Here is a 26037-nt window from a genome sequence, read left to right on the forward strand (position 1 = left end):
CAGTAAATACTAATCGTCTTCCGGGAGGGACGTGAGATGAGGATCCTGTGTGACAGTGTTATTCACTGGTGCACGTTAATGAACCAGGGTAGCTCTAACCAGGGGTACATTATGTCTGGGCACTATGCTCCAACAATCTTAAATGACTAACAATCTTAACGGAGCACTCGCCGAATGGGCAAGGCCCGAGTGCGAGTATAAATAAGCTTACACACCAAATCCCCACCAGGTGTTCTTTCTCATGGCCTCTCAAAAAGGACACCAGTACTGGTCTCTAGGAAACGAGAGTCAGCTCAGCTTTCAGCCGTCTTTCCAATCGAGCACATGTAAGTTAGAATAAATCAATTGAATATATAGTGTAAAGTTTACGTAATTGTGTGTGAATAAATATACACTTGTAAAGGGAGGTCACTGCGAATGATATTCTGAATAAGTAATTGGACGTTTTGTCTCGAACCTGATTGCAAAAACCATGCTACAAAATATAACGACACCGTATCAAGGATAAACAAACGTGAATTTACTCGTTGAAAAACAACATATGTAAACACTATTTTAGAACAGACAAGATGCCTCTTATTGTGAAAGATTATTCATGGGAGCAAACTGACAAAGTTCTTTTTATAACTGTTCCTTTGAAGGGGGTTAAAGCAAGCAAGGTCGACATATTTTCTTCAGAGGAATACTTGAAGGTATTTCGGACGCCACATTTGTTCGTTAATTTTCAGTTTACATTTTTATCGATGAAATGTTGGTAGATAGGAAAACGTTTCAGTTGCTCAGAATAGTTTATTTCGCAAAAACTCCGTTCATGAATAAATCTTTCAAAGAACTTGATTTTTTAAACAGTGTCATCAATAACAACAAAAACTGAATATCAGGTATCACACTCATCATTTGACCAGTGTTTTCACAACATAGGCTAAGCTGTCAAATTTTAAAATGATTTGTAGATCAATTGTCAAGAATGCAGAATGCATATTCTCAAAATTATAGTAAGACATTATCAGATTAAAAATGTATTGAATTTAAAACAAAATGTTCAAGTTTGAACTTGAAAACTTGATGTCATATTCTTAAAGGTTAGGCCATACTATTTTTTTCTAAGTTGAGCTTCTTCATACCAGTCTTTTAAGTCCAAAATGGCTAGAGCTGTTTGATCAAATGCCTGAAAGTCACATACCAAAACTGAATCTTTCAATCTGAATTATGTGATGACAGTTGAGTCTTTTGTACAAATTACATTTATGTCCTCAAATTTTGGTCGCTTATGAAATCTCAATAAAAGCATTGCACCTGCACATAAACCTATAAATCAGCAATTTGTTTCTGCAGATCAGCTACCCTCCCTACCTGTTTGAATGTTTCCTGTATGCACCTGTGCGGGACACAGACAGTGTGGCCCAGGTAGGAAATGGTGCTGTCATCTTTAAACTGCTGAAACAAGATGCCGACAAATGGCCTCAACTGCAGTCGGACATTATAGGTAAAACAATCCTCAATACACACTATGTTACTTTAGTATCAATATGACAAATATAAGGCAGTAATAAAATTTAAAATACAATCTCGTAATCTTGCTCTAAACATGATATGTGTTAATTTTTCCCCCACTGAAGTCAATGTTTCAAGTTTGTTGTGGAGTGTGCCCATATTTAGGTATATTTATTTTTGTTGCAATTTACCTGTAGGTGATAAAGAAGCCATGAAGATGAAGAGAGAAGAATCTTTTGCTAAGGCTGAAGAGAGAGCAAAGGTTGAGAAAAAGATGAAGGATGAAGTGAAACGAGAAAATGAACAGTATGCTCTGAAAGAAATCATGAAGGTTAGATTCGGTTGCTTGCATGTAGATTGATTTTATGTAAATGTTGTAATTTAATGTATTGGTAATGTATCTATAATTACATTCTGAACTAAACCAAATCCAAACTGTAATTTATAACTAAGGTTAACAGTAAAATGTGTGATTATAAACAACCCACATTTGTTTGTGTTTATTGACGATTAAACTTAAAATTGTTTTATTATAACCATTACCTTGTGTATTTTGTAAGTGAAAGTGAAATCTGTGTTGTTGTACCAGGCAGAGGAAGCTGAGAGAGCTCGAGTAGAGGAGGCAAAAGAGTCAGAGCGACGGAAGGCCACAGAGGAGCTGGAGAATTGGAAAGAGGAACAAAGGCAGGCAGCAGAATTGGTAGGTAGAGGCATTCTTAGGGCTCTCACATGGCTCCTTTTAGCTATGGTATATATGACATTTTGGACCAAACCTCTCTGACAGTTTTACAGATATCACTCTGATGTTTCATACACACCATGATGAGATGAACTGCTAGCTTATCTAAGAGTAATGTGCCCTTGAACATGAGTTTTACATTCCTTGCTTTATTGGACATTTTGGAGCAAACTGCTCCCCACGTTTGCAAAATATCTCTCTGATAGTTGGTACAGATGACCACCCTGATGTGTAGCAGTGCCCTAACAGCCTACTTGCCTATGAGCATGATGTTTACTGTTTTTGCTCTATTGGGCGCATTAGCCACACAGTTTTAGAGATATCACTCTGATACATGATAAATATTATCACCAAGATGTGTTCTGTTTCCTGACAATTTGATGGTGACCAATCGCCTACTCGTCTTAGAGTTACATGCCCTTGAATATAATTTTTGTCATATTTGGCTTATTAGACTTTGTGGTGTAATGTTCTCTGTCAGTTGAAGAGATATTACTTTGATACTTTGTACACATACCCACCATGTTGTGTAGAAGTGCCCAATGTTTATCTGGGCAGTATAGCAGATTATGGATTGAACTTCTCCAATAGCTTTAGAGATACCTCTGTTTGTCACTTACAGCCAAGTTGTTTACGGTAGTTAAAGAGTTTAATGCCTTTTACTTTTGTTTTTTACTTTATTGTTAGCATGGGTTTTCAGAATGAAATGCTCCCACCATTTTTAGCTCGACTATTCGAAGAATAAGGAGAGCTATACTACTCACCCTGGCGTCAGAGTTGGTGTCACACCTTGGTTAAGGTTTTGCATGTAAGCACCTTTAAGTCATTATCTCAGTAAATACATCAGTTATTGCATTGAAACTTTGGATAAGTATTCCCAACTATCTTACATACTAAATTAATGAAGTAAGATAATAATTATTTGAATATAATGCAAATAATAGGCGTTTATTATTCGACTTAGAAATTCTGGTTAAGGTTTTGCGTGTAAGCACACATAGGTTAATATCTCAGCAACTACTTAAGGTATTGCATTGATACTTGATACATTAGTACTCAACCATCCAACCTACTAAATTAACCAAGTTAGATAACTCTAGTTTGCATTTAATGCAAATAATTGCCCTTTATCATTCGACATAGAAATTCTGGTTAAGGTTTTGCATGTAACCACTTTTAAGTCAATACCTCAGCGAGTACATCATGGTTTGCATTAAAACTTTACACACAGGCTCCCATCTATTTAACCTTCTTATTTAATCAAGTAAGATAACTCTATCTTTTATAATATATAATTTTTGCCCCTTTATTATGCGACTTAGAAATTCTGGTTAAGGTCTTGCATGTTAGCACACAAGATAATATCTCAGCAACTATTTGATGTATTGCATTGAGACTTTATACAATGGTATTCAACCAACCAACTTAATTGAATAACCAAGTTAGATAACTGTATTTTGCAAATAATGGCCCTTTATTAATAGACTTAGAATTTCTCATTTGCATGGAACCACATTTATGTTAATATCTCAGCACACCATGTATTGCATTGAAATCTAATCTAACAGTGATCCATGCATGTTTCACCAAAACTTTTCAATCCTTACATTGAAAAGAGGCGGAATAGTCGAGCGTGCTGTCTCTGTGACAGCTCTTGATTTATATTTGAACTTAAATAGTACATTAACAGTTTGTGTCATGTCCACACTTATTTTTTTTTACTGCAATGCCCTTGTGGCAAATTACAACTACTTTCCTTTCAAAAATCATCTTTGCCTGCAACAATCAATAAATAGTATCCAGTATCAAGGCAGTGTATGGTGTAGTCATCACTCCTGTCATAGCTCTAGTTTTCCTTGCAGGAGAAGCAGAGATTACTTGAGGAGCGGCGAAAGGAAGAGGCTTTGGAAAGGGAGAGAAGAAAGGTGGTTGAGAGGCAGCAGCGCAGACAAACACGAGGTAATGGTGGGTCAGTCAGGAGGCAAAGAATGGTCAGGCAATGGGTAATAATGAGTCAGGTATAAGATAATGGTTGGTCAGGCATGGTTAGGGATGAGGTAATGTTTGTTCAGGCATTGGATGTAGTGTCGGTCATGAGGTAATGATGTGTCAGGCAGTGGGTAATGATGGGTCAGGTATGAGGTAATGGTTGGTTATGCATGAGGTAATGGTTGGTCAGACATGTGGTAATGAATGGTCAGGCAATGGGTAATGATGAGTCAGGTATGAGGTAATGGTTGGTCAGGCATGAGGTTATGATGGTTGGTCTGACATGAGGTAATGAATGGTTAGGGATGAGGGAATGTTTGTTCAGGTATGGGATGTAGTGTCAGTCATGAGGTAATGATTTGTCTAGCAATGGGTAATAATGGGTCAGGCATGAGGTAATGGTTGGTCAGACATGAGGCAATGAATGGTCAGGGATGAGGTCATGGTTGGTTAGGTATGAGATAATGATTGGTCAGACATGTGGTAATGAATGGTCAGGGATGAGGTCATGTTTGGTTAGGCATGAGGTAATGGTTGGTCAGACATGAGGCTATGAATGGTCAGGGATGAGTTAATGGTTGGTAAGGCATGAGGTAATGGTTGTTTAGACATGAGGTAATGAATGGTCAGGGATGAGGTTATGTTTGGTTAGGCATGAGGTAAGGGTTGGTCAGACATGAGGTAATGAATGGTCAGGGATGAGGTCATGTTTGGTTAGGCATGAGGTTATAATGGATTAGGCACAGAGTTATGATGTGTTAGGCCCGCAGTAATGATGGCTCAGGTAGAAAGACATTGACATTAAATTGTTCAATACATGCAATATTTTATTCTTTTCAACAATTAAATTATTATTTCTTTGCAGGTTAAAAGCCATTTTTGTGCAAGGCAAAATGAATGTTATTCTATATCAGGCAATGAAAAGTACACAAGGGGATACAATTGTGAATATTTGAAACATAATTAAATATCAAAACTAATTATCAAGATAAAGTCATGATTGAATTATCGTCACATTCCAGGCAAGAAGGCAAGCATATTTGAGGAGAATGCAGAGGGCGCCCCGCGTCGACAGGTGGGGAAGATCGAGGTCTCATTCACAGAGCGCGCATTTCCAACACCTGAGAGGGAGTCTTGCCGGCCCCTAGAAGATGAGGTATTAACAATAAGGATAAGTGTAGCTGAACAATTGTCCAAGCAGAGTTTACCGTGCAGTAGAATCCATTAAGTGAATATGTTTCCTTTCAAATACAATGTAACATAAACATACATCAATTTGCTTTTTATGACCCAGCAGGTAGGCATTTGGCATATTTGTGTTCATCCTTCCATCCATAATATGGCCCTGATGTTTGGCATATAAAGGCAGGTGCAAGGTGCAGGTTCTTATCTCCGGATGATTTTTTGCAAGTCACAGTATCATATCTGTTGGTTCATTGCTCACACTCTTGAAGTCAACTATCATTGAATCCTGCTTATAAACTTTTAGTTTATGTTAGTTCTTCCTGAATGTAGGCATATTCCATTGATCTGTCTGGCACTATGAGGGCTTCCTGAATGTAGGCATATTCCATTGATCTGTCTGGCACTATGAGGGCTTCCTGAATGTAGGCATATTCCATTAATCTGTCTGGCACTATGAGGGCTTCCTGAATGTAGGCATATTCCATTGATCTGTCTGGCACTATGAGGGCTTCCTGAATGTAGGCATATTCCATTGATCTGTCTGGGACTATGAGGGCTTCCTGAATGTAGGTATATTCCATTGATCTGTCTGGCACTATGAGGGCTTCCTGAATATAGGCATATTCCATTGATCTGTCTGGCACTATGAGGGCTTCCTGAATGTAGGCATATTCCATTGATCTGTCTGGCACTATGAGGACTTCCTGAATGTAGGTATATTCCATTGATCTGTCTGGCACTATGAGGGCTTCCTGAATGTAGGCATATTCCATTGATCTGTCTGGCACTATGAGGGCTTCCTGAATGTAGGCATATTCCATTGATCTGTCTGGCACTATGAGGGCTTCCTGAATGTAGGTATATTCCATTGATCTGTCTGGCACTATGAGGGCTTTCTGAATGTAGGCATATTCCATTGATCTGTCTGGCACTATGAGGGCTTTCTGAATGTAGGCATATTCCATTGATCTGTCTGCCACTATGAGGGCTTTCTGAATGTAGGCATATTCCATTGATCTGTCTGCCACTATGAGGGCTTTCAGCAAAAACATTAACAGCTCTTGTTTGTTTGATTTTTAAAATGGGACACATTATATTGTTGTTTTTTTCAGTGGTTGAAAAAGCAGGCAGAGGCACGCAGGATTGTGGAGCTTGAGGACGAGAACCTGACAGAGGAGGAACGTAACCCAGTCTGGCTCCGGGACAAGGGAAAGTGAGTAGAACTCAACACATGTACTGGTAAAGGATAAAGTCTGGCTTGGTATAAGGATATGTTAGTAGCACTTAACACAATAACAAATAAAGGGTAAATACTACCCCACTGAAAACTGATAGTGAGTAGCACTCAACATTTCTACACATAGAAGGTAAATCTGGCTACATAACTGGTGCAAGTGAATAGCACTGAAGTTTTTAAAACATAAGAGGGTAAGTCTAGCTACACAACAAGGTCAAGTGTGTAGCACTCAACACAATTAAATATGCAGCGCAAATAGCCTCTACGTCACAAGGGCAAGTGAGTAGCACTCAACAAACTAAATATTAATTTAGAAAAAGACAAGCAAGATTGAGGGAACAAGTTTTAACATACAGGCTAAATATTGATTTCATGGCATAGGTAAGTAACATAGTTCAATCCATGCTCATTTTACAATCATTGGCATTTCTTAATTCGAAAGAAACAACATTGCATGTCGCTGCTGAATTGTAATTTAAGCCGCTTGCTGCGTTCATCCAATAAGAAGATTTTACATAGTGTTTTTTTTATCTGAAAGTAATTTAATTGTAATTGTGTAACTATGTAATATCAAAATATTATGATGTTTTATTTAACAGTGAGTTCTTCAAGGCTGGCAATTTTGAGGCAGCAGTGAATGTCTACACCCATGCCATCAGACTGAGTCCAATCCTGTACTCGTATCCTTTTCATTGTCACCTCATTGCATTGACAGATGCCCATGGCGGGTGTATTTTAGCTCAGGTGGCATTTGAATTTTGAGAGTTATTAAAGCCAGAAAATCATGTTCCCATGTTCTTTTAATAGACAATAACTTGCATGTGGAAATATACTGAGGATTACTTCATTGTATTAGAAGAGCGGTATTTCAACTTCTGCGTGGTTGGTTCTGGGGTTCTACAAATGTTAAAAAATATGTGAAACCACTTTTTTTCCGTTTGTAGTACTCTGAGTGATGTCAGCATAAAAAGATTAGTTCAGCATTGATCTTTTTTTGTTTTTGGTCTCCATTTGTGACATTGTTTGCCAAATGTATGAGGCATCAAAAAAGCAGTATGAAGCGAATTGAAAATGTGATATATAGTCAAAGGCTTGTTTGAAAACTGTACCTTCATCGCATTACAATGACAACGCTAGTGAGCTTTGCTGAGCCCCGTCGCCTCATCGCATTACAATGACAAACTATCGATGCATTGCATTACAATGGCAAACTGTTGATTCATTGCATTATAATGACAGCCTGTCAAGATCTTGTTTGAAATGTACAACTTTTTCATTATGCAAATATCTCAAAAATATCCATTTTATCAGAAAATCACAATCAAATTGCCTTCATATGTGAGGATATCTAAGCTTTAAAGGTAAAGTTAATGACAACTAACTGTATCATAATCAGAAGTATGCGTATTCTACTCTCTGAAGAATAATGAATGGATTTAATGCATGCATATTACACTTTTTGAACCTTAACTCTTTGTCAGATGTTACTCAAACAGGGCAGCTTGCCATCTGAAGATGAGGAATTTCTTCAAAAGTATAGAAGATTCTTCAAAGGTTAGTACATTGGTAACAAATATCAGTTACTGGCAGAAATGATTGTGTTCCTCTTATCTTTTCTTAATATTTTTTTTTTCAACATCAGATTGCAGCGTTTATGTTATACAGTTTTATACATGATATATTGAAATGGATTAAAATGGATGAAGAGCTTATAATGTTTCTCTTTGAATAATTTTACTGACACTTATAAGCCAAAGAACGCAAACTTTAGAAGCTTATATAGGTATGAAATATTACTTGATATGTTAACGATATTCAATGATGAATGTACAAATGTGAGGCATGAGATTTTGACTGTAGAGATTGATCATTATAATTGAAAGAATTAAGGTATGAACAGTGTGAGAAGGTTATCAAGCCTGGTACACAAAATAGTGAGGAAGAGAGACAAGAAAGTTTAGGTACACAGCAATAGGAGCAGGGGACTTTAGATAATCATAAATGCGTCCAGTCTTGGATGAATTTCTAAAGCGATAGTAAAGATAGTTGGTGTTTCTCTCACTATCAAGGGCACAATTTTCACCAAGAATGGATTCAACATTTACTTCAGTAATTTTAGACATGTATGTAATGATTGAGCTTTTCTCTAATGTTCAAGTAAGGACATAGTGGGAAAAATAATCGCTACTTTCAACTTCTGAAAATGGGAATAGAGGGATTTGATTTCAAAGAAACTTCATACAGCCTTTTTTTTAATGGTCAATAACTAAAAGATCAACAAAAAATAATGTTGTAACATAAAAAAAATATGAAATGCATAATATCTATTTGAAAATTATAATCTAGCATAAGGTTTTAATATTTATTCATGTCCATGTCTACAACAGGCACTGGAGTTGTTGGTGCCTGCAGTGCAGCAGAATGCAGACAGCCGTCTGAAGTGCCATGTACGGCGGGGCACATCTTTCTGTGAACTGGAGATGTATGTGGAAGGTAGGTCTTCCTTTAACATGACTATTGCTACCTAGGGGATTGAAAGTTCTTGTGTTCTGGGGCCTTTCTCAATGAGCCACTCAGATTGAACTTAAATTTAAGATTAAAAACAAAGTGTTTTGATTGGCCTGTATATTTAGCTGACAGATAGGCTAAATGGGATCACTTAGGCATGTCTAAGGATAAGCCTCACTCACTCCGATTAGATCAATATTGAATACTGGCCCAGATCTAACTAAGGTTAGAACAGTGTAATGCCTAAACTAAGTTAGTTTTAATCAAGTTCTTTAAAATGCTTGCTTTGTTGTTCCTTTAATATTTCCTGCTGAAAGTATACACTAACTTTTGTTTTGGCTTGTTAAATTTCCAAAGTTGCTGCCAGCTGCAGAGTTACACTAAGTTTAAGCTTTGGCCAAAGCTCAAAAATCACTGATGATTTTAATATTGAACTTGGTTACCATTTACAATATGCCTATTTGTAAGATTGGCCAATCCCTCTGGCTGAACCCATTGGAGAGTTATGCCCCATGACGAACAGAGGAAAATGAACAAGCTTTTGCACAACATCATTTCTCTTGTTGACCTTGTATTTAGCTGCAGCCATTTGTATTTATCCAGTTAAGTTTTAAGTTTGGTCAGAGTTATCCAAAATATTTACGGATTGGTCAATATCTATACAAAAATAACTTCTATCCAATCATTTGGTAAGCCTGTTATTGGCCACTGTCACCTATCTCACCCCTCGCAGGTCTGCAGGTATTTATCATGTGTTAGCCTGTTAACGGCCACTGTCACCTATCTCACCCCCGCAGGTCTGCAGGTATTTGTCATGGGTAAGCTTGTTAATGGCCACTGTCACCTATCTCACCCTTAGCAGGTCTGCAGGTAGCCTATCTCTCCCCGCAGGTCTGCAGGTATTTGTCATGTGTAAGCCTGTTAACAGCCACTGTCACCTATCTCTCCCCGCAGGTGTGCAGGTATTTGTCATGTGTAAGCTTGTTAACGGCCACTGTCACCTATCTCCCCCTGCAGGTCTGCAGGTATTTGTCATGTGTAAGCCTGTTAACGGCCACTGTCACCTATCTCCCCCCGCAGGTCTGCAGGTATTTGTCATGTGTAAGCTTGTTAACCGCCACTGTCACCTATCTCCCCCCCGCAGGTCTGCAGGTATTTGTCATGTGTAAGCTTGTTAACGGCCACTGTCACCTATCTCCCCCCGCAGGTCTGCAGGTATTTGTCATGTGTAAGCTTGTTAACGGCCACTGTCACCTATCTCCCCCCGCAGGTCTGCAGGTATTTGTCATGTGTAAGCCTGTTAACGGCCACTGTCACCTATCTCCCCCCGCAGGTCTGCAGGTATTTATCATGTGTAAGCTTGTTAACGGCTACTGTCACCTATCACCCCCCGCAGGTCTGCAGGTATTTGTCATGTGTAAGCTTGTTAACCGCCACTGTCACCTATCTCCCCCCGCAGGTCTGCAGGTATTTGTCATGTGTAAGCTTGTTAACGGCTACTGTCACCTATCGCCCCCCGCAGGTCTGCAGGTATTTGTCATGTGTAAGCCTGTTAATGGCCACTGTCACCTATCTCCCCCTGCAGGTCTGCAGGTATTTATCATGTGTAAGCCTGTTAACGGCCACTGTCACCTATCTCCCCCCGCAGGTCTGCAGGTATTTATCATGTGTAAGCTTGTTAACGGCTACTGTCACCTATCGCCCCCCGCAGGTCTGCAGGTATTTGTCATGTGTAAGCCTGTTAACGGCCACTGTCACCTATCTCCCCCTGCAGGTCTGCAGGTATTTGTCATGTGTAAGCCTGTTAATGGCCACTGTCACCTATCTCCCCTCCGCAGGTCTGCAGGTATTTGTCATGTGTAAGCCTGTTAACGGCCACTGTCACCTATCTCCCCCCCGCAGGTCTGCAGGTATTTGTCATGTGAAAGCTTGTTAACCGCCACTGTCACCTATCTCCCCCCCGCAGGTCTGCAGGTATTTGTCATGTGTAAGCCTGTTAATGGCCACTGTCACCTATCTCCCCCGCAGGTCTGCAGGTATTTATCATGTGTAAGCCTGTTAACGGCCACTGTCACATATCCCCCCCCCGTAGGTCTGCAGGTATTATCATGTGTAAGCCTGTCAAGGGCTACTGTCACCTATCTCCCCCCGCAGGTCTGCAGGTATTTATCATGTGTAAGCTTGTTAAGGGCTACTGTCACATATCTCCCCCCGCAGGTCTGCAGGTATTTATCATGTGTAAGCCTGTTAACGGCCACTGTCACATATCTCCCCCCGCAGGTCTGCAGGTATTTATCATGTGAAAGCCTGTTAACGTCCACTGTCACCTATCTCACCCCCGCAGGTCTGCAAGTATTTATCATGTGTAAGCTTGTTAATGGCCACTGTCACCTATCTCACCCCTGCAGGTCTGCAGGTATTTGTCATGTGTAAGCTTGTTAACGGCCACTGTCACATATCTCCCCCCCGCAGGTCTGTAGGTATTTATCATGTTAAGCCTGTTAACGGCCACTGTCACCTATCTCCCGGCAGGTCTGCAGGTATTTATCATGTGTAAGCCTGTTAATGGCCACTGTCACATATCTCCCCCCGCAGGTCTGCAGGTATTTGTCATGTGTAAGCTTGTTAACGGCCACTGTCACCTATCTCACCCCCGCAGGTCTGCAGGTATTTATCATGTGTAAGCCTGTTAACAGCCACTGTCACATATCTCCCCCCGCAGGTATGCAGGTATTTGTCATGTCTAAGCTTGTTAACGGCCACTGTCACCTATCTCCCCGCAGGTCTGCAGGTATTCATCATGTTTAGCCTGTTAACGGCTACTGTCATCTATCTCCCCGCAGGTCTGCAGGTATTTATCATGTGTACACCTGTTAACGTCCACTGTCACCTATCTCCATTGCAGGTCTGCTGGACTATGAGGCTGCCGTCAAGATTGACCCCAACAATGAGCAGCTGAAGGCAGATGCGGAGAACATCAGACACATCATACAAACGGAGACGGTCAGCTGAGAGACACCTAGATTGAATCTTACAATATCATACTTGTGATGGCTGTGTTTAAATGCAAGGAATGCATGTCTTTTTTTGTCTTCCAAGTATGCATGTTAAATAAACAACATGACTGAAAGTCATTCATATTTGTATGTGTTCAAATCCTAGCATTCATCATTTTAAAAAAGTCCTGTAATATTGTAAATGTAGGAATAGGTTTATTATTCAACTTGATCAAGTTTAACTTGAAATAAGATGTCTTACATTTTACTATCCTTTGTATCTCAAGCTTTCTTTCATAATGAAGTTTATCATTGGTCTGATGCCCTGTACACTTCAATTTTTCAAGAGTACTATTTCAAACGTCACTATACTCTATATCATTATATTTATGTAGATAAGCCTGCTCCATTATAATGAATACAAAATGTCCTAGATATTAAGTTTTTAACGTAATATTATCTTCTCATACTGTTTTGTACTTTTTAATGAAATATGACATTTTCATGCTGTTTTATCATCTCAACTCTTGTTGTATTGTGGGAGTAGGAATGGTTATGGTTACCAGCTGTATTAGACTATTGGGTTGGCAAAGAAACAGTAAAATTTGACCTCAAAAGCATCTATTTTGCAAAAAAAAAAAACTTTTTCCCATAATGTAAGGTCATGTAAAAATATCAAAAAAATAAAATTAATTAAAATACTGTAACCTCAAAGAACCAAAGCTCTGAATGTCCTCTATTATAATATTATGTTATTTTCAACATATTTTTTTATAAAATGATCTCATATTTCGTCATGCTTTGCAGTTAGCAAAATGCATTAAAAATGATCATCTGAAAATCTAACAATATTGATATTTCATGCAGTAATTGTAACTGAGTAACATTCTAATTTTGATATATAAGGTATGCTTATATCCTGGTTATGAAATGAGTACATTTAAGTAATTTGACCAAAACATATTTCTGTTAATGACATACTCTTCGGACCAGGACAAGACATACTCTTTTGATCAGAACTCAATAGAAACTCTTTGGACCAGGAGTACATACATACTCTTAGAACCAGGACCCTTGGACCATGAGTCAAGACATGCTCTTAGAATCAGGAGTCAAGACATACTCTTAGAACCAGATTCAGGCAGACTCTTAGAATCAGAATACAAGACAGACTCTTAGAACCAAGAGTCAGACAGATTCTTAGAATCAGGAGTAAAGACAGACTCTTAGAACCAGGAGTCAGACAAACTCTTAGAATCAGGAGTAAAGACAGACTCTTAGAACCAGGAGTCAGACAGACTCTTTGGACCAGGAGTCAGACAAACTTTGGACCAGGAGTCAAGACATACTCTTAGAATCAGGAGTCAAGACAGACTCTTAGAACCAGGAGTCAAACAGACTTTGGACCAGGAGTCAAGACATACTCTTAGAATCAGGAGTCAAGACAGACTCTTAGAACCAGGAGTCAGACATACTCTTTGGACCAGGAGTCAAGACAGACTCTTAGAATCAGGAGTCAGACAGACCATTAGAATCAGGAGTAAAGACAGACTCTTAGAACCAGGAGTCAAACAGACTCTTAGAATCAGGAGTCAGACGAACTCTTAGAATCAGGAGTCAGACAGACCCTTAGAATCAGGAGTCAGACAGACTCTTAGAACCAGGAGTCAGACAGACTCTTTGGACCAGGGGTCAGACGAACTCTTAGAATCAGGAGTCAGACAGACCCATAGAATCAGGAGTCAAGACAGACTCTTAGAACCAGGAGTCAAACAGACTCTTAGAATCAGGAGTCAGACAGACCCATAGAATCAGGAGTCAAGACAGACTCTTAGAACCAGGAGTCAAACAGACTCTTTGGACCAGGAGTCAAGACAGACTCTTAGAATCAGGAGTCAAGACAGACTCTTAGAACCAGGAGTCAGACATACTCTTTGGACAAGGAGTCAAGGCATACTCTTAGATTCAGGAGTCAGACAGACTCTTAGAATCAGGAGTCAAGACCGACTTTTAGAACCAGGAGTCAGACAGACCCTTTGGAACAGGAGTCAAGACATACTATTTGGAACAAAAGTCAGACAGACTCTTTGGACCAGGATTCAAGACATACTCATAGAATCAGGAGTCAAGACAGACTCTTAAAACCAGGAGTCAGACATACTCTTTGGACCAGGAGTCAGGACATACTCTTAGAATCAGGAGTCAGACAGACTCTTAGAATCAGGAGTCAAGACCGACTTTTAGAACCAGGAGTCAGACAGACTCTTAGAATCAGGAGTCAAGACAGACTCTTAGAACCAGGAGTCAGACATACTCTTAGAACCAGGAGTCAGACAGACTTCTTGTACCAGACGTCAAGACAGTCTCTTTGGACCAGGAGTCAAGACAGACTCTTTGGACCAGGAGTGAAGACATACTCTTTGAATCAGGACATACTCTAAGAATCAGGAGTCAAGACAGACTCTTAGAACCAGGAGTCAGACATACTCTTAGAATCAGGAATAAAGACAGACTCTTAGAACCAGGAGTCAGACAGACTCCTTGTACCAGGAGTCAAGACAGACTCTTTGGACCAGGAGTCAAGACAGACTCTTTGGACCAGGAGTCAAGACATACTCTTTGGACCAGGAGTCAAGACAGACTCTTTGGACCAGGAGGGAAGACATACTCTTTGAATCAGGACATACTCTAAGAATCAGGAGTCAAGACAGACTCTTTGGACCAGGACTCAAGACATACTCTTAGAATCAGGAGTCAGACATACTCTTAGAATCAGGAGTAAAGACAGACTCTTAGAACCAGGAGTCAGACATACTCTTTGGAACAGGTGTCAGACAGACTCTTTGGACCAGGAGTCAAACAGACTGTTAGAATCAGTAGTCAATCAGACTCTTTGGACCAGGAGTCACGACATACTCTTAGAATCAGGAGTCAAGACAGACTCTTAGAACCAGGAGTCAAACATACTCTTTGGACCAGGAGTCAAGACATACTCTTAGAATCAGGAGTCAGACAGATTCTTAGAATCAGGAGTCAAGACAGACTCTTTGGACCAGGAGTCACGACATACTCATAGAATCAGGAGTCAAGGCAGACTCTTAGAACCAGGAGTCAAGACAGACTCTTTGGACCAGGAGTCAAGACATACTCTTAGAATCAGGAGTCAGACATACTCTTAGAATCAGGAGTAAAGACAGACTCTTAGAACCAGGAGTCAGACATACTCTTTGGAACAGGTGTCAGACAGACTCTTTGGACCAGGAGTCAAACAGACTCTTAGAATCAGTAGTCAATCAGACTCTTTGGACCAGGAGTCACGACATACTCTTAGAATCAGGAGTCAAGACAGACTATTAGAACCAGGAGTCAAACATACTCTTTGGACCAGGAGTCAAGACATACTCTTAGAATCAGGAGTCAGACAGATTCTTATAATCAGGAGTCAAGACGGACTCTTTGGAACAGGAGTCAAGACAGACTCTTTGGAACAAAACTCAGACAGACTCTTTGGACCAGAAGTCAAGACATACTCTTAGAATCAGGAGTCAAGACAGACTCTTTGGACCAGGAGTCAAGACAGACTCTTTGGACCAGGAGTCAAGACATACTCTTAGAACCAGGAGTCAAACAGACTCTTTGGACCAGGAGTCAAGACAGACTCTTAGAACCAGGAGTCAAACATACTCTTTGGACCAGGAGTCAAGACATACTCTTAGAATCAGGTGTCAGACAGATTCTTAGAATCAGGAGTCAAGACAGACTCTTTGGAACAGGAGTCAAGACAGACTCTTTGGAACAAAAGTCAGACAGACTCTTTGGACCAGGAGTCAAGACATACTATTAGAATCAGGAGTCAAGACAGACTCTTTGGAACAGGAGTCAAGACAGACTCTTTGGAACAAAAGTCAGACAGACTCTTTGGACCAGGAGTCAAGACATACTTTTAGAATCAGGAGTCAAGACAGACTCTTTGGACCAGGAGTCAAGACAGACTCTTTGGACCAGGAGTCAAGACATACTCTTAGAATCAGGAGTCAGACATACTCTTTGAACCAGGAGTCAGACATACTCTTTGGACCAGGAGTCAAGACATACTCTTAGAATCAGGAGTCAGACAGACCCTTAGAATCAGGAGTCAAGATATACTCTTAGAACCAGATTCAGGCTGACTCTTAGAATCAGGAGTCAAGACAGACTCTTAGAACCAGGAGTCAGACGTACTCTTAGAATCAGGAGTAAAGACAGACTCTTAGAACCAGGAATCAGACAGACTCTTTTGACCAGGAGTCAAGACAGTCTCTTTGGACCAGGAGTCAAGACAGACTCTTTGAATCAGGAGTCAGGACATACTCTTAGAATCAGGAGTCAAGACAGACTCTTTGGACCAGGAGTCAAGACATACTCTTAGAATCAGGAGTCAAGACATACTCTTTGGACCAGGAGCCAATATGGAGATTCAATTACTAGTACTTATTTTGAAAACAAGCTTTATTGGCAGATTCATTTGCATAACCAATATTAATATGTCAGCTTTGTACAAAAGCTTTGCACATACATACAACATGTTTTGTACAATTTATTTTTCTGTATCGAAGGAATTACAGGTTAAATAGAGAGACTGATTTGTTTGAATAAAGTATAAAAATATAAAATTGCTTAACTTCAATAAAAATGTTGTAAAATATCTGTTAAATTAAAACAAATCACTGAAGTTGAACACTTGTCTGCTTATGTATTGCTGATGGCATGTTTAAAACATGGTCCTAACCCTAACCCAAAACAATTGCCTCAAGTCCTGGTATTTATTGATATATGACATCACTATATTTTCCAGTCATGTTTGCCCCAGTTTTTGCAAAATCTCCCTCACAGTGTCCTGGTGGGGCTGGTCCACGTCCACGGTTAAGCCAGCCTCCCACTGCAAAAGTGGCTCCAGGGTCTCCAGCTGGGATTGCAGCAGGGCTGGGGGCATAAAATGGCCACGCCTTGCTTCCAGACGCCCCTGCAGAACACCTTCACTACCGTTGAGGTGGACAAAGACTAGGTCAAGGCTAACTACACCGTCTTCTTTGTCCTTACTGTGCCCATTCAAAGATTCATTGTTGCCTTGATTGGTGGTGTTTGGCGCACTACATCTCTCCCCTTTTAAATCTGCACCAGAATTATGGTCTCCCAAAAGGCTTCCAGTGTGACCAGTTCTCAAGATGTTCCTGTAGCATGCCTTCAGAGAAGAACATGAAACAATTCCAGAAGAACCTGCTTCCTGCAAACTTAAATCATAGCATTATACATTAATTTAGTTGTTCATTAATATAATTAGATGATTATCTAGTGACATCATCATGTGAGTTTCTGATGTAGTTTTTATGTATGTATTATCCGTGAAAAAATGAAGTTGCTGTATGATGAACCAGAAATGAAACTAATATTTTGTTGTAATCAAATCTAATGGTGGATTTAACATTTTCTGGCTATTGAGATGATCATGTTACAGTGGTGTATTCAGCAGTGGCATATCATTCACCTTTTAAGATGTCTGTGTATTGCAAGCAGCCATGGTACCCTGTCCTGGAAATTAGTTAAATTTTGTTAAATTATGAGCAAGCAGTTGAAGAAATATGAGTATTTACCTGTTACCTGCATAATACTACAGCAAGCAGATGTGATCATGAATTGAAGCCATAATGCGTCTACATCAGGCCAAGTTACCTGTAACCTGCTTTATACTACAATACAGCAAGCAGATATGATCATGAATTTAAGACATAACGAGTCTGGACCGGGCCAAGTTACCTGTAACCTGCTTTATACTACAATACAGCAAGCAGATGTGATCATGAATTGAAGCCATAATGAGTCTACATCAGGCCAAGTTACCTGTAACCTGCTTTAAACTACAATACAGCAAGCAGATGTGATCATGAATTGAAGCCATAACGAGTCTACATCAAGCCAAGTTACCTGTAACCTGCTTTAAACTACAATACAGCAAGCAGATGTGATCATGAATTGAAGCCATAACGAGTCTACATCAGGCCAAGTTACCTGTAACCTGCTTTAAACTAGAATACAGCAAGCAGATGTGATCATGAATTGAAGCCATAACGAGTCTTCATCAGGCCAAGTTACCTGTAACCTGCTTTATCCTACAATACAGCAAGCAGATGTGATCATGAATTGAAGCCATAATGAGTCTAAATCAAGCCAAGTTACCTGTAACCTGCTTTATACTACAATACAGCAAGCAGATGTGATCATGAATTGAAGCCATAACGAGTCTACATCAAGCCAAGTTACCTGTATCCTGCTTTATACTACAATACAGCAAGCAGATATGATCATGAATTGAAGCCATAATGAGTCTACATCAGGCCAAGTTACCTGTAACCTGCTTTAAACTACAATACAGCAAGCAGATGTGATCATGAATTGAAGCCATAACGAGTCTACATCAAGCCAAGTTTCCTGTAACCTGCTTTAAAACTACAATACAGCAAGCAGATGTGATCATGAATTGAAGCCATAACGAGTCTACATCAGGCCAAGTTACCTGTACCCTGCTTTAAACTACAATACAGCAAGCAGATATGATCATGATTTTAAGACATAACGAGTCTGGACAGGGCCAAGTTACCTGTAACCTGCTTTAAACTACAATACAGCAAGCAGATGTGATCATGATTTTAAGACATAACGAGTCTGGACCGGGCCAAGTTACCTGTTACCTGCTTTAAACTACAATACAGCAAGCAAATGTGATCATGATTTGAAGCCATAATGCGTCTACATCAGGCCAAGTTACCTGTAACCTGCTTTAAACTACAATACAGCAAGCAAATGTGATCATGATTTTAAGACATAACGAGTCTGGACCAGGCCAAGTTACCTGTAACCTGCTTTATACTACAATACAGCAAGCAGATGTGATCATGATTTTAAGACATAACGAGTCTGGACCGGGCCAAGTTACCTGTAACCTGCTTTAAACTACAATACAGCAAGCAAATGTGATCATGATTTGAAGCCATAATGCGTCTACATCAGGCCAAGTTACCTGTAACCTGCTTTAAACTACAATACAGCAAGCAAATGTGATCATGATTTTAAGACATAACGAGTCTACATCAGGCCAAGTTACCTGTAACCTGCTTTATACTACAATACAGCAAGCAGATGTGATCATGATTTTAAGACATAACGAGTCTGGACCGGGCCAAGTTACCTGTAACCTGCTTTATACTACAATAGAGCAAGCAAATATGATCATGATTTTAAGACATAACGAGTCTGGACCGGGCCAAGTTACCTGTAACCTGCTTTATACTACAATACAGCAAGCAGATGTGATCATGATTTTAAGACATAACGAGTCTGGACCGGGCCAAGTTACCTGTAACCTGCTTTAAACTACAATACAGCAAGCAAATGTGATCATGATTTGAAGCCATAATGCGTCTACATCAGGCCAAGTTACCTGTAACCTGCTTTATACTACAATACAGCAAGCAGATGTGATCATGATTTTAAGACATAACGAGTCTGGACCGGGCCAAGTTACCTGTAACCTGCTTTAAACTACAATACAGCAAGCAAATGTGATCATGATTTGAAGCCATAATGCGTCTACATCAGGCCAAGTTACCTGTAACCTGCTTTATACTACAATACAGCAAGCAGATGTGATCATGATTTTAAGACATAACGAGTCTGGACCGGGCCAAGTTACCTGTAACCTGCTTTATACTACAATAGAGCAAGCAAATATGATCATGATTTGAAGCCATAACGAGTCTACATCAAGCCAAGTTACCTATAACCTGCTTTATACTACAATACAGCAAGCAAATGTGATCATGATTTTAAGACATAACGAGTCTGGACCGGGCCAAGTTACCTGTAACCTGCTTTAAACTACAATACAGCAAGCAAATGTGATCATGATTTGAAGCCATAATGCGTCTACATCAGGCCAAGTTACCTGTAACCTGCTTTATACTACAATACAGCAAGCAAATGTGATCATGATTTTAAGACATAACGAGTCTGGACCGGGCCAAGTTACCTGTAACCTGCTTTAAACTACAATACAGCAAGCAGATGTGATCATGATTTTAAGACATAACGAGTCTGGACAGGGCCAAGTTACCTGTACCCTGCTTTAAACTACAATACAGCAAGCAGATGTGATCATGATTTTAAGACATAACGAGTCTGGACCGGGCCAAGTTACCTGTACCCTGCTTTAAACTACAATACAGCAAGCAGATGTGATCATGATTTTAAGACATAACGAGTCTGGACCGGGCCAAGTTACCTGTAACCTGCTTTAAACTACAATACAGCAAGCAAATGTGATCATGATTTGAAGCCATAATGCGTCTACATCAGGCCAAGTTACCTGTAACCTGCTTTAAACTACAATACAGCAAGCAAATGTGATCATGATTTTAAGACATAACGAGTCTGGACCAGGCCAAGTTACCTGTAACCTGCTTTATACTACAATACAGCAAGCAGATGTGATCATGATTTTAAGACATAACAAGTCTGGACCGGGCCAAGTTACCTGTAACCTGCTTTATACTACAATAGAGCAAGCAAATATGATCATGATTTGAAGCCATAACGAGTCTACATCAAGCCAAGTTACCTATAACCTGCTTTATACTACAATACAGCAAGCAAATGTGATCATGATTTTAAGACATAACGAGTCTGGACCGGGCCAAGTTACCTGTAACCTGCTTTAAACTACAATACAGCAAGCAAATGTGATCATGATTTGAAGCCATAATGCGTCTACATCAGGCCAAGTTACCTGTAACCTGCTTTATACTACAATACAGCAAGCAAATGTGATCATGATTTTAAGACATAACGAGTCTGGACCGGGCCAAGTTACCTGTAACCTGCTTTAAACTACAATACAGCAAGCAAATGTGATCATGATTTGAAGCCATAATGCGTCTACATCAGGCCAAGTTACCTGTAACCTGCTTTAAACTACAATACAGCAAGCAAATGTGATCATGATTTTAAGACATAACGAGTCTGGACCAGGCCAAGTTACCTGTAACCTGCTTTAAACTACAATACAGCAAGCAGATGTGATCATGATTTTAAGACATAACGAGTCTGGACCGGGCCAAGTTACCTGTAACCTGCTTTAAACTACAATACAGCAAGAAATGTGATCATGATTTGAAGCCATAATGCGTCTACATCAGGCCAAGTTACCTGTAACCTGCTTTAAACTACAATACAGCAAGCAGATGTGATCATGAATTTAAGACATAACGAGTCTGGACCGGGCCAAGTTACCTGTAACCTGCTTTAAACTACAATACAGCAAGCAAATGTGATCATGATTTGAAGCCATAACGAGTCTGGATCTGGCCAATTAACATTGGTAGTCAGTTTTATTGCTTTCAATCCATATTATTATTAATCTCAATTTCTTGGCTCTTAAATTTCAAATATATGTCAGAATTATGGAAAAACATTCCCAAAAATGGGCATAACATTTTTTAACATGTTCAAGTTCTATTCTTAACTCTATACCTGCTCTTTGTTCTATGTGCGTTTATTGGGTTATTGCACTTGGGTAATGTTCTGTTTTAGGAAACTTCCAGTGAATTTAACAATATTGATAGTAGCTTTACCTCGTCGTTGAGAGGAAGACTGTTCTTCATTTTACTCTTATTAGACTCTGGGTGGAAATCATCAGCATCCCAATAACCCCAGCCTGTCTGATAAAGAAAAAGTACTGTAGAAACATAAATATACATGTTAACATCAGTAAAGTTACAGAATACACACATGTACAAGGTATGCTGAAGAAGTTTGTAGATTTTATAATAAATTTTATTATGCATTTAGATAACTTTTGGACAGGAAAACACTGATATGTTCTTTTAATTATACATGAATGAGCATAAAGCTAAAGTTGCACCGATTGATTGAACAATAGACATGAAGAACAGAATCATGAAGAACAGAATAGAATCATGAAGAACAGGGTAGAATCATGAAGAACAGAACAGAATCTTGAAGAACAGGATCAATGAAGAACAGAATAGAATCTTGAAGAACAGAATCATGTACATACATGCCATATTTTTATGTCATATTATTTTTTTTTCAAAACTTGCTTAAGGTTGACAGTGGAAAGCATCAATAATATTATGAGTGTGAAAATCCATGAAGGACCATGATGACTAAGTTAAAAAATTATTGTAGTTTGAGTGCATTTCTGTATTTATTCTTTTATTATAAATGCAGATATTGAGCAAATTTTCGTCACGTAATAATCCCCTGGTGTAATATCAAAATCCCCTGGAATTCAGACCAAAATCCCCTGGGAAGCCTCTCAGAAATATGGCATGTATGCATGAAGAACAGTATAGAATCATGAAAAACAGAATCATTAAGAACATAATAGAATCATGAAGAACAGGGTAGAATCATACAGGAACAGAACAAAATCTTGAAGACCAGAATCTATGAAGAACAGAATAGAATCTTGAAGAAAAGAATCATGAAGAACAGAATAGAATCATGAAGAACAAGGTAGAATCATGAAGAACAGAATCATGAAAAACAGAATATAATCATGAAGAACAGAATCATGAAAAACAGAATAGAATCATGAAGAACAGGGTAGAATCATGAAGAACAGAATCATGAAAAACAGAATAGAATCATGAAGAACGGAATCATGAAGAACAGAATAGGATCATGAAGAACAGGGTAGAATCATGAAGAACAGAATCATGAAAAACAGAATAGAATCATGAAGAAGGAATCATGAAGAACAGAATAGAATCATGAAGAACAGGGTAGAATCATGAAGAATAGAATCATGAAAAACAGAATATAATCATGAAGAACAGAATCACGAAGAACAGAATAGAATCATGAAGAACAGGGTAGAATCATGAAGAACAGAATCATAAAGAACAGAAAAGAATCATGAAGAAGGAATCATGAAGAACAGAATAGAATCATGAAGAACAGGGTAGAATCATGAAGAACAGAATCATAAAGAACAGAAAAGAATCATGAAGAACAGGGTAGAATCATGAAGAACAGGGTAGAATCATGAAGAACAGAATCATGAAGAACAGAATCAATGTAGAACAAAATAGAATCTTGAAGAAGAGAATCATGGAGAACAAGGTAGAATCATGAAGAACAGAATAGAATCATGAAGAACAGGGTAGAATCATGAAGAACAGAATCATGAAAAAACAGAATAATGAAGAACAGAATCATAAAAATAGGGTAAAATCATGAAGAACAGAATCATGAAGAACAGAACAGAACATATGAGTATTTTGTAAAAAATAAACATGTAAAAAGTCCACCAACTTCTTTAATAGCCCTCATATTATTGAACCATAGGGGTTTCTCACGATTTTCTTTCCCATTTATATATATTAAAGTCATTATGATATAAAATTATAGGGTAAAAAAATAGAAACCCCGGTGTATTAAACATGTCATTTGATTCTACAATAACTATTGTAAGATCTTTAGAGTAATATTGTCATGTCCTAAACTTACAGAATCTGCAACAGCCTCACCAACGGTTGTCCTGGGAGTAAACAGAGTAACAGCTGTCATTATAGTGCATACATAATAATATATATACATATATACAGTATACTATAATTATAATTAAAATTATATACAGTAAATGTATGTAATATTTTTTTACGAAATACATATATGATGGAAATAATAAAATGTAAGATCCGTTACAAAATTTACAAGCCAGAGCAACATGTCAATCTTTTAATGCCAAACAAAAACGTACTTTCCACAACCGCACACACCCATCAAAACAATCAGCATCTCTTTCGCTTTGTCACTAAAACGAAAGTAGGTCATATGTTAGGCATGTGTCATTTACTTTCCCTTTAAAACGAGGCAATGCGGAAGCGCTGAACATACTGTGATTAACATAATAAATTATCATTAATTTTTAAAGTAAATGAGAAAAGTAATGTCTATTTCATGCAATGAATAGGAAAACTGCTAATTATATAACTCAGAGTGTAAAATACCCAGTACAAATTAAGCGAACGAGCACCTGCCTTGACCTTGAACTATGCACATTCCAGTCATGTGACCAAAACTTCCTTGAGCGGTTAGTCGGGTTTGTTTGATCTAAGCGTCAGTGGGACCGGTACAGTTTCGAGGATTAAAAATGACACTTTTTCGGAAAAGTAAAAGTAAAGGAGATTTGCAGCAGGAGTTTCAGACTACCGTCAGGTTTTTAGATGATTCTGAGCCAATCCAAGTGCCATTTACGGTAAGATTTGACCATTTTTAGCCGGTTTGTTTTGACATATCACCTGTCAAAAAACTGAAACTTTACTCTTCATGTGCACTCAGCCGTGGAAGTGTTGAAAACGTATACATACTGAACTATTTGTCGTTACATCTTGTTTATAAAATTGTTTGCTTATTCTCATCTTTTTCATCAGTTAACAAAAAAGGATGCTTCCAAATCTAACGTGAAAGTGGTGATTGGTAGTCTCCTGTTAGTTTTAAAGTCCATAAATCAATTATAGATAGTAATTTACATTTATTAATCATTTAATAAGAACTAAAGTATTTGGTGAAATTTACCCCACAGTTACCAAGGATTCTGTCCTTTAATGTATCATATGGCCTTCAAGTAATAAGTGACTTTGAATCCTATGCAAAGCTAAAGCTTAAATTAAGCAACCTGTATGTCGCTGCTTGTGACTAGAATATAAAATAAAATTAAGGAGCCGAAATGTCTCTGTTGAAAATCACTAAGGGGCCGAAACGTCTCGAGTCATTTTAATTAAGGGGACGAAATGGCAGGGCCGAAATGTCTTAGGGGCCGATTTGGTAGTAGGCCGATTTGGTAAGGGGCCGATTTGTCTTGCTCCCGTTGCGGCCATGCAGAAAGTGCTTTTTCGGTTGAAGTCATTGCATAAAAAATCAGCTTGTTGATAAATTGTTATGAGGGCAGGGCTTTAACTTTCCCACACTTTTTTAATTGGTTTAACTATTCAATTTTAAACCAGATAGCGTCATGGACCTATAGTTAACCTGGTTTATAGGTCCGTGATAGCGTTTATTTTATTCATGTCGATGCTTAGAACAATAAACAGATTTCGGAATTTGCTTGGTATTAACTCATAACTAAACCCTATTTGGTTTCTAAAATAAAAGAACAAAAATCGTAATTCTGAAAATGGTTAATTTCAAAATAAAACCAAAATTACAATTTTTGAATATGACTTAATTCTTTTTTTCGTTGTTCATTTAATCAATATACGGTCCACTCCTCGCAGAAGTTCCACTTCCATGGTAACTCCATGGGTTTTACAAGTATTGTATTGCCAAATTGTCTACATTAGGCCATTATCTGCTTGGATAACCATTTGAATCCAAATAAGATTGTATCTTTAAAGAAAATAATTGCTGCACAGTGGAACCAGGAAGCATTTTGCTTATACATTGCAATCCTTATCAGAAAAACGATAAATTTAATGTAATGACAAATTTACAGACTGTGAATGATGGTCTGATTGAAACTATTTTCTTGCATTTCTTGCACTCGTAAATGATTATTTTTTAAATCAATTTTAAAAATTAGTGCTTACAGATATTCCCCCACTGCAGTAAAACCATGAACACACAAGAAGAAAGAAATCATTTAGCAACATGTCTGAAAAATATTGTCAAAAATAAACACTAATTTAAGGCATTACCGTATTATATCATGTATAGGACGCTAGCATTGATAGGACGCAGGCAAAAAAATAGTTGAAAAAAAAACGGGTAAAAACCCTTAATGTATAAGATAGGACGCAGCGGAAAAATGTCAAAATTGGAGCCGAAAAATT

General features: G+C 38.6%; 3 protein-coding genes across 8 annotated transcripts in view; 2 read left to right on the forward strand and 1 right to left on the reverse strand.

Moving 5' to 3' along the window:
* The first annotated feature begins 515 nt into the window (after positions 1 to 515).
* Positions 516 to 16641, forward strand: LOC128225597 (dynein axonemal assembly factor 4-like). Its single transcript, XM_052935488.1, has 11 exons — positions 516 to 692; positions 1336 to 1486; positions 1692 to 1825; positions 2084 to 2194; positions 4096 to 4192; positions 5245 to 5378; positions 6520 to 6620; positions 7244 to 7324; positions 8126 to 8198; positions 9032 to 9137; positions 12058 to 16641. Exons 1-11 carry the CDS (start codon positions 570 to 572, stop codon positions 12162 to 12164), a joined length of 1218 nt encoding a protein of 405 aa, XP_052791448.1. The 5' UTR covers positions 516 to 569; the 3' UTR covers positions 12165 to 16641.
* LOC128225598 (probable gluconokinase) lies at positions 16619 to 24341 on the reverse strand. Of its 2 annotated transcripts, none has more exons than XM_052935491.1 (6): positions 24217 to 24341; positions 23967 to 24020; positions 23714 to 23744; positions 21811 to 21897; positions 17673 to 17716; positions 16619 to 17418 (listed from the first exon to the last, which is right to left on the reverse strand). In XM_052935491.1, the coding sequence occupies exons 2-6, from the start codon at positions 24002 to 24004 to the stop codon at positions 16983 to 16985; spliced, it is 636 nt and encodes a 211-aa protein (XP_052791451.1). In that variant the 5' UTR covers positions 24005 to 24020; positions 24217 to 24341; the 3' UTR covers positions 16619 to 16982. The 2 variants fall into 2 exon arrangements, with proteins under 2 accessions (XP_052791451.1, XP_052791450.1); XM_052935490.1 differs by having other exon boundaries at positions 24243 to 24277.
* Positions 24330 to 26037, forward strand: part of LOC128225595 (FERM domain-containing protein 5-like) — a 72518-nt gene continuing 70810 nt past the window's right edge. For all 5 annotated transcript variants that reach the window (XM_052935483.1, XM_052935484.1, XM_052935486.1 and 2 more), the window contains exon 1: positions 24330 to 24464. In XM_052935483.1, the coding sequence (XP_052791443.1) occupies positions 24360 to 24464 (105 nt within the window). In that variant the 5' untranslated portion in view covers positions 24330 to 24359. The remainder of the gene's footprint in view (positions 24465 to 26037) is intronic.

This window comes from Mya arenaria, chromosome 3 (genome assembly GCF_026914265.1).
Source record: "Mya arenaria isolate MELC-2E11 chromosome 3, ASM2691426v1".
NCBI lineage: Eukaryota > Metazoa > Mollusca > Bivalvia > Myida > Myidae > Mya > Mya arenaria.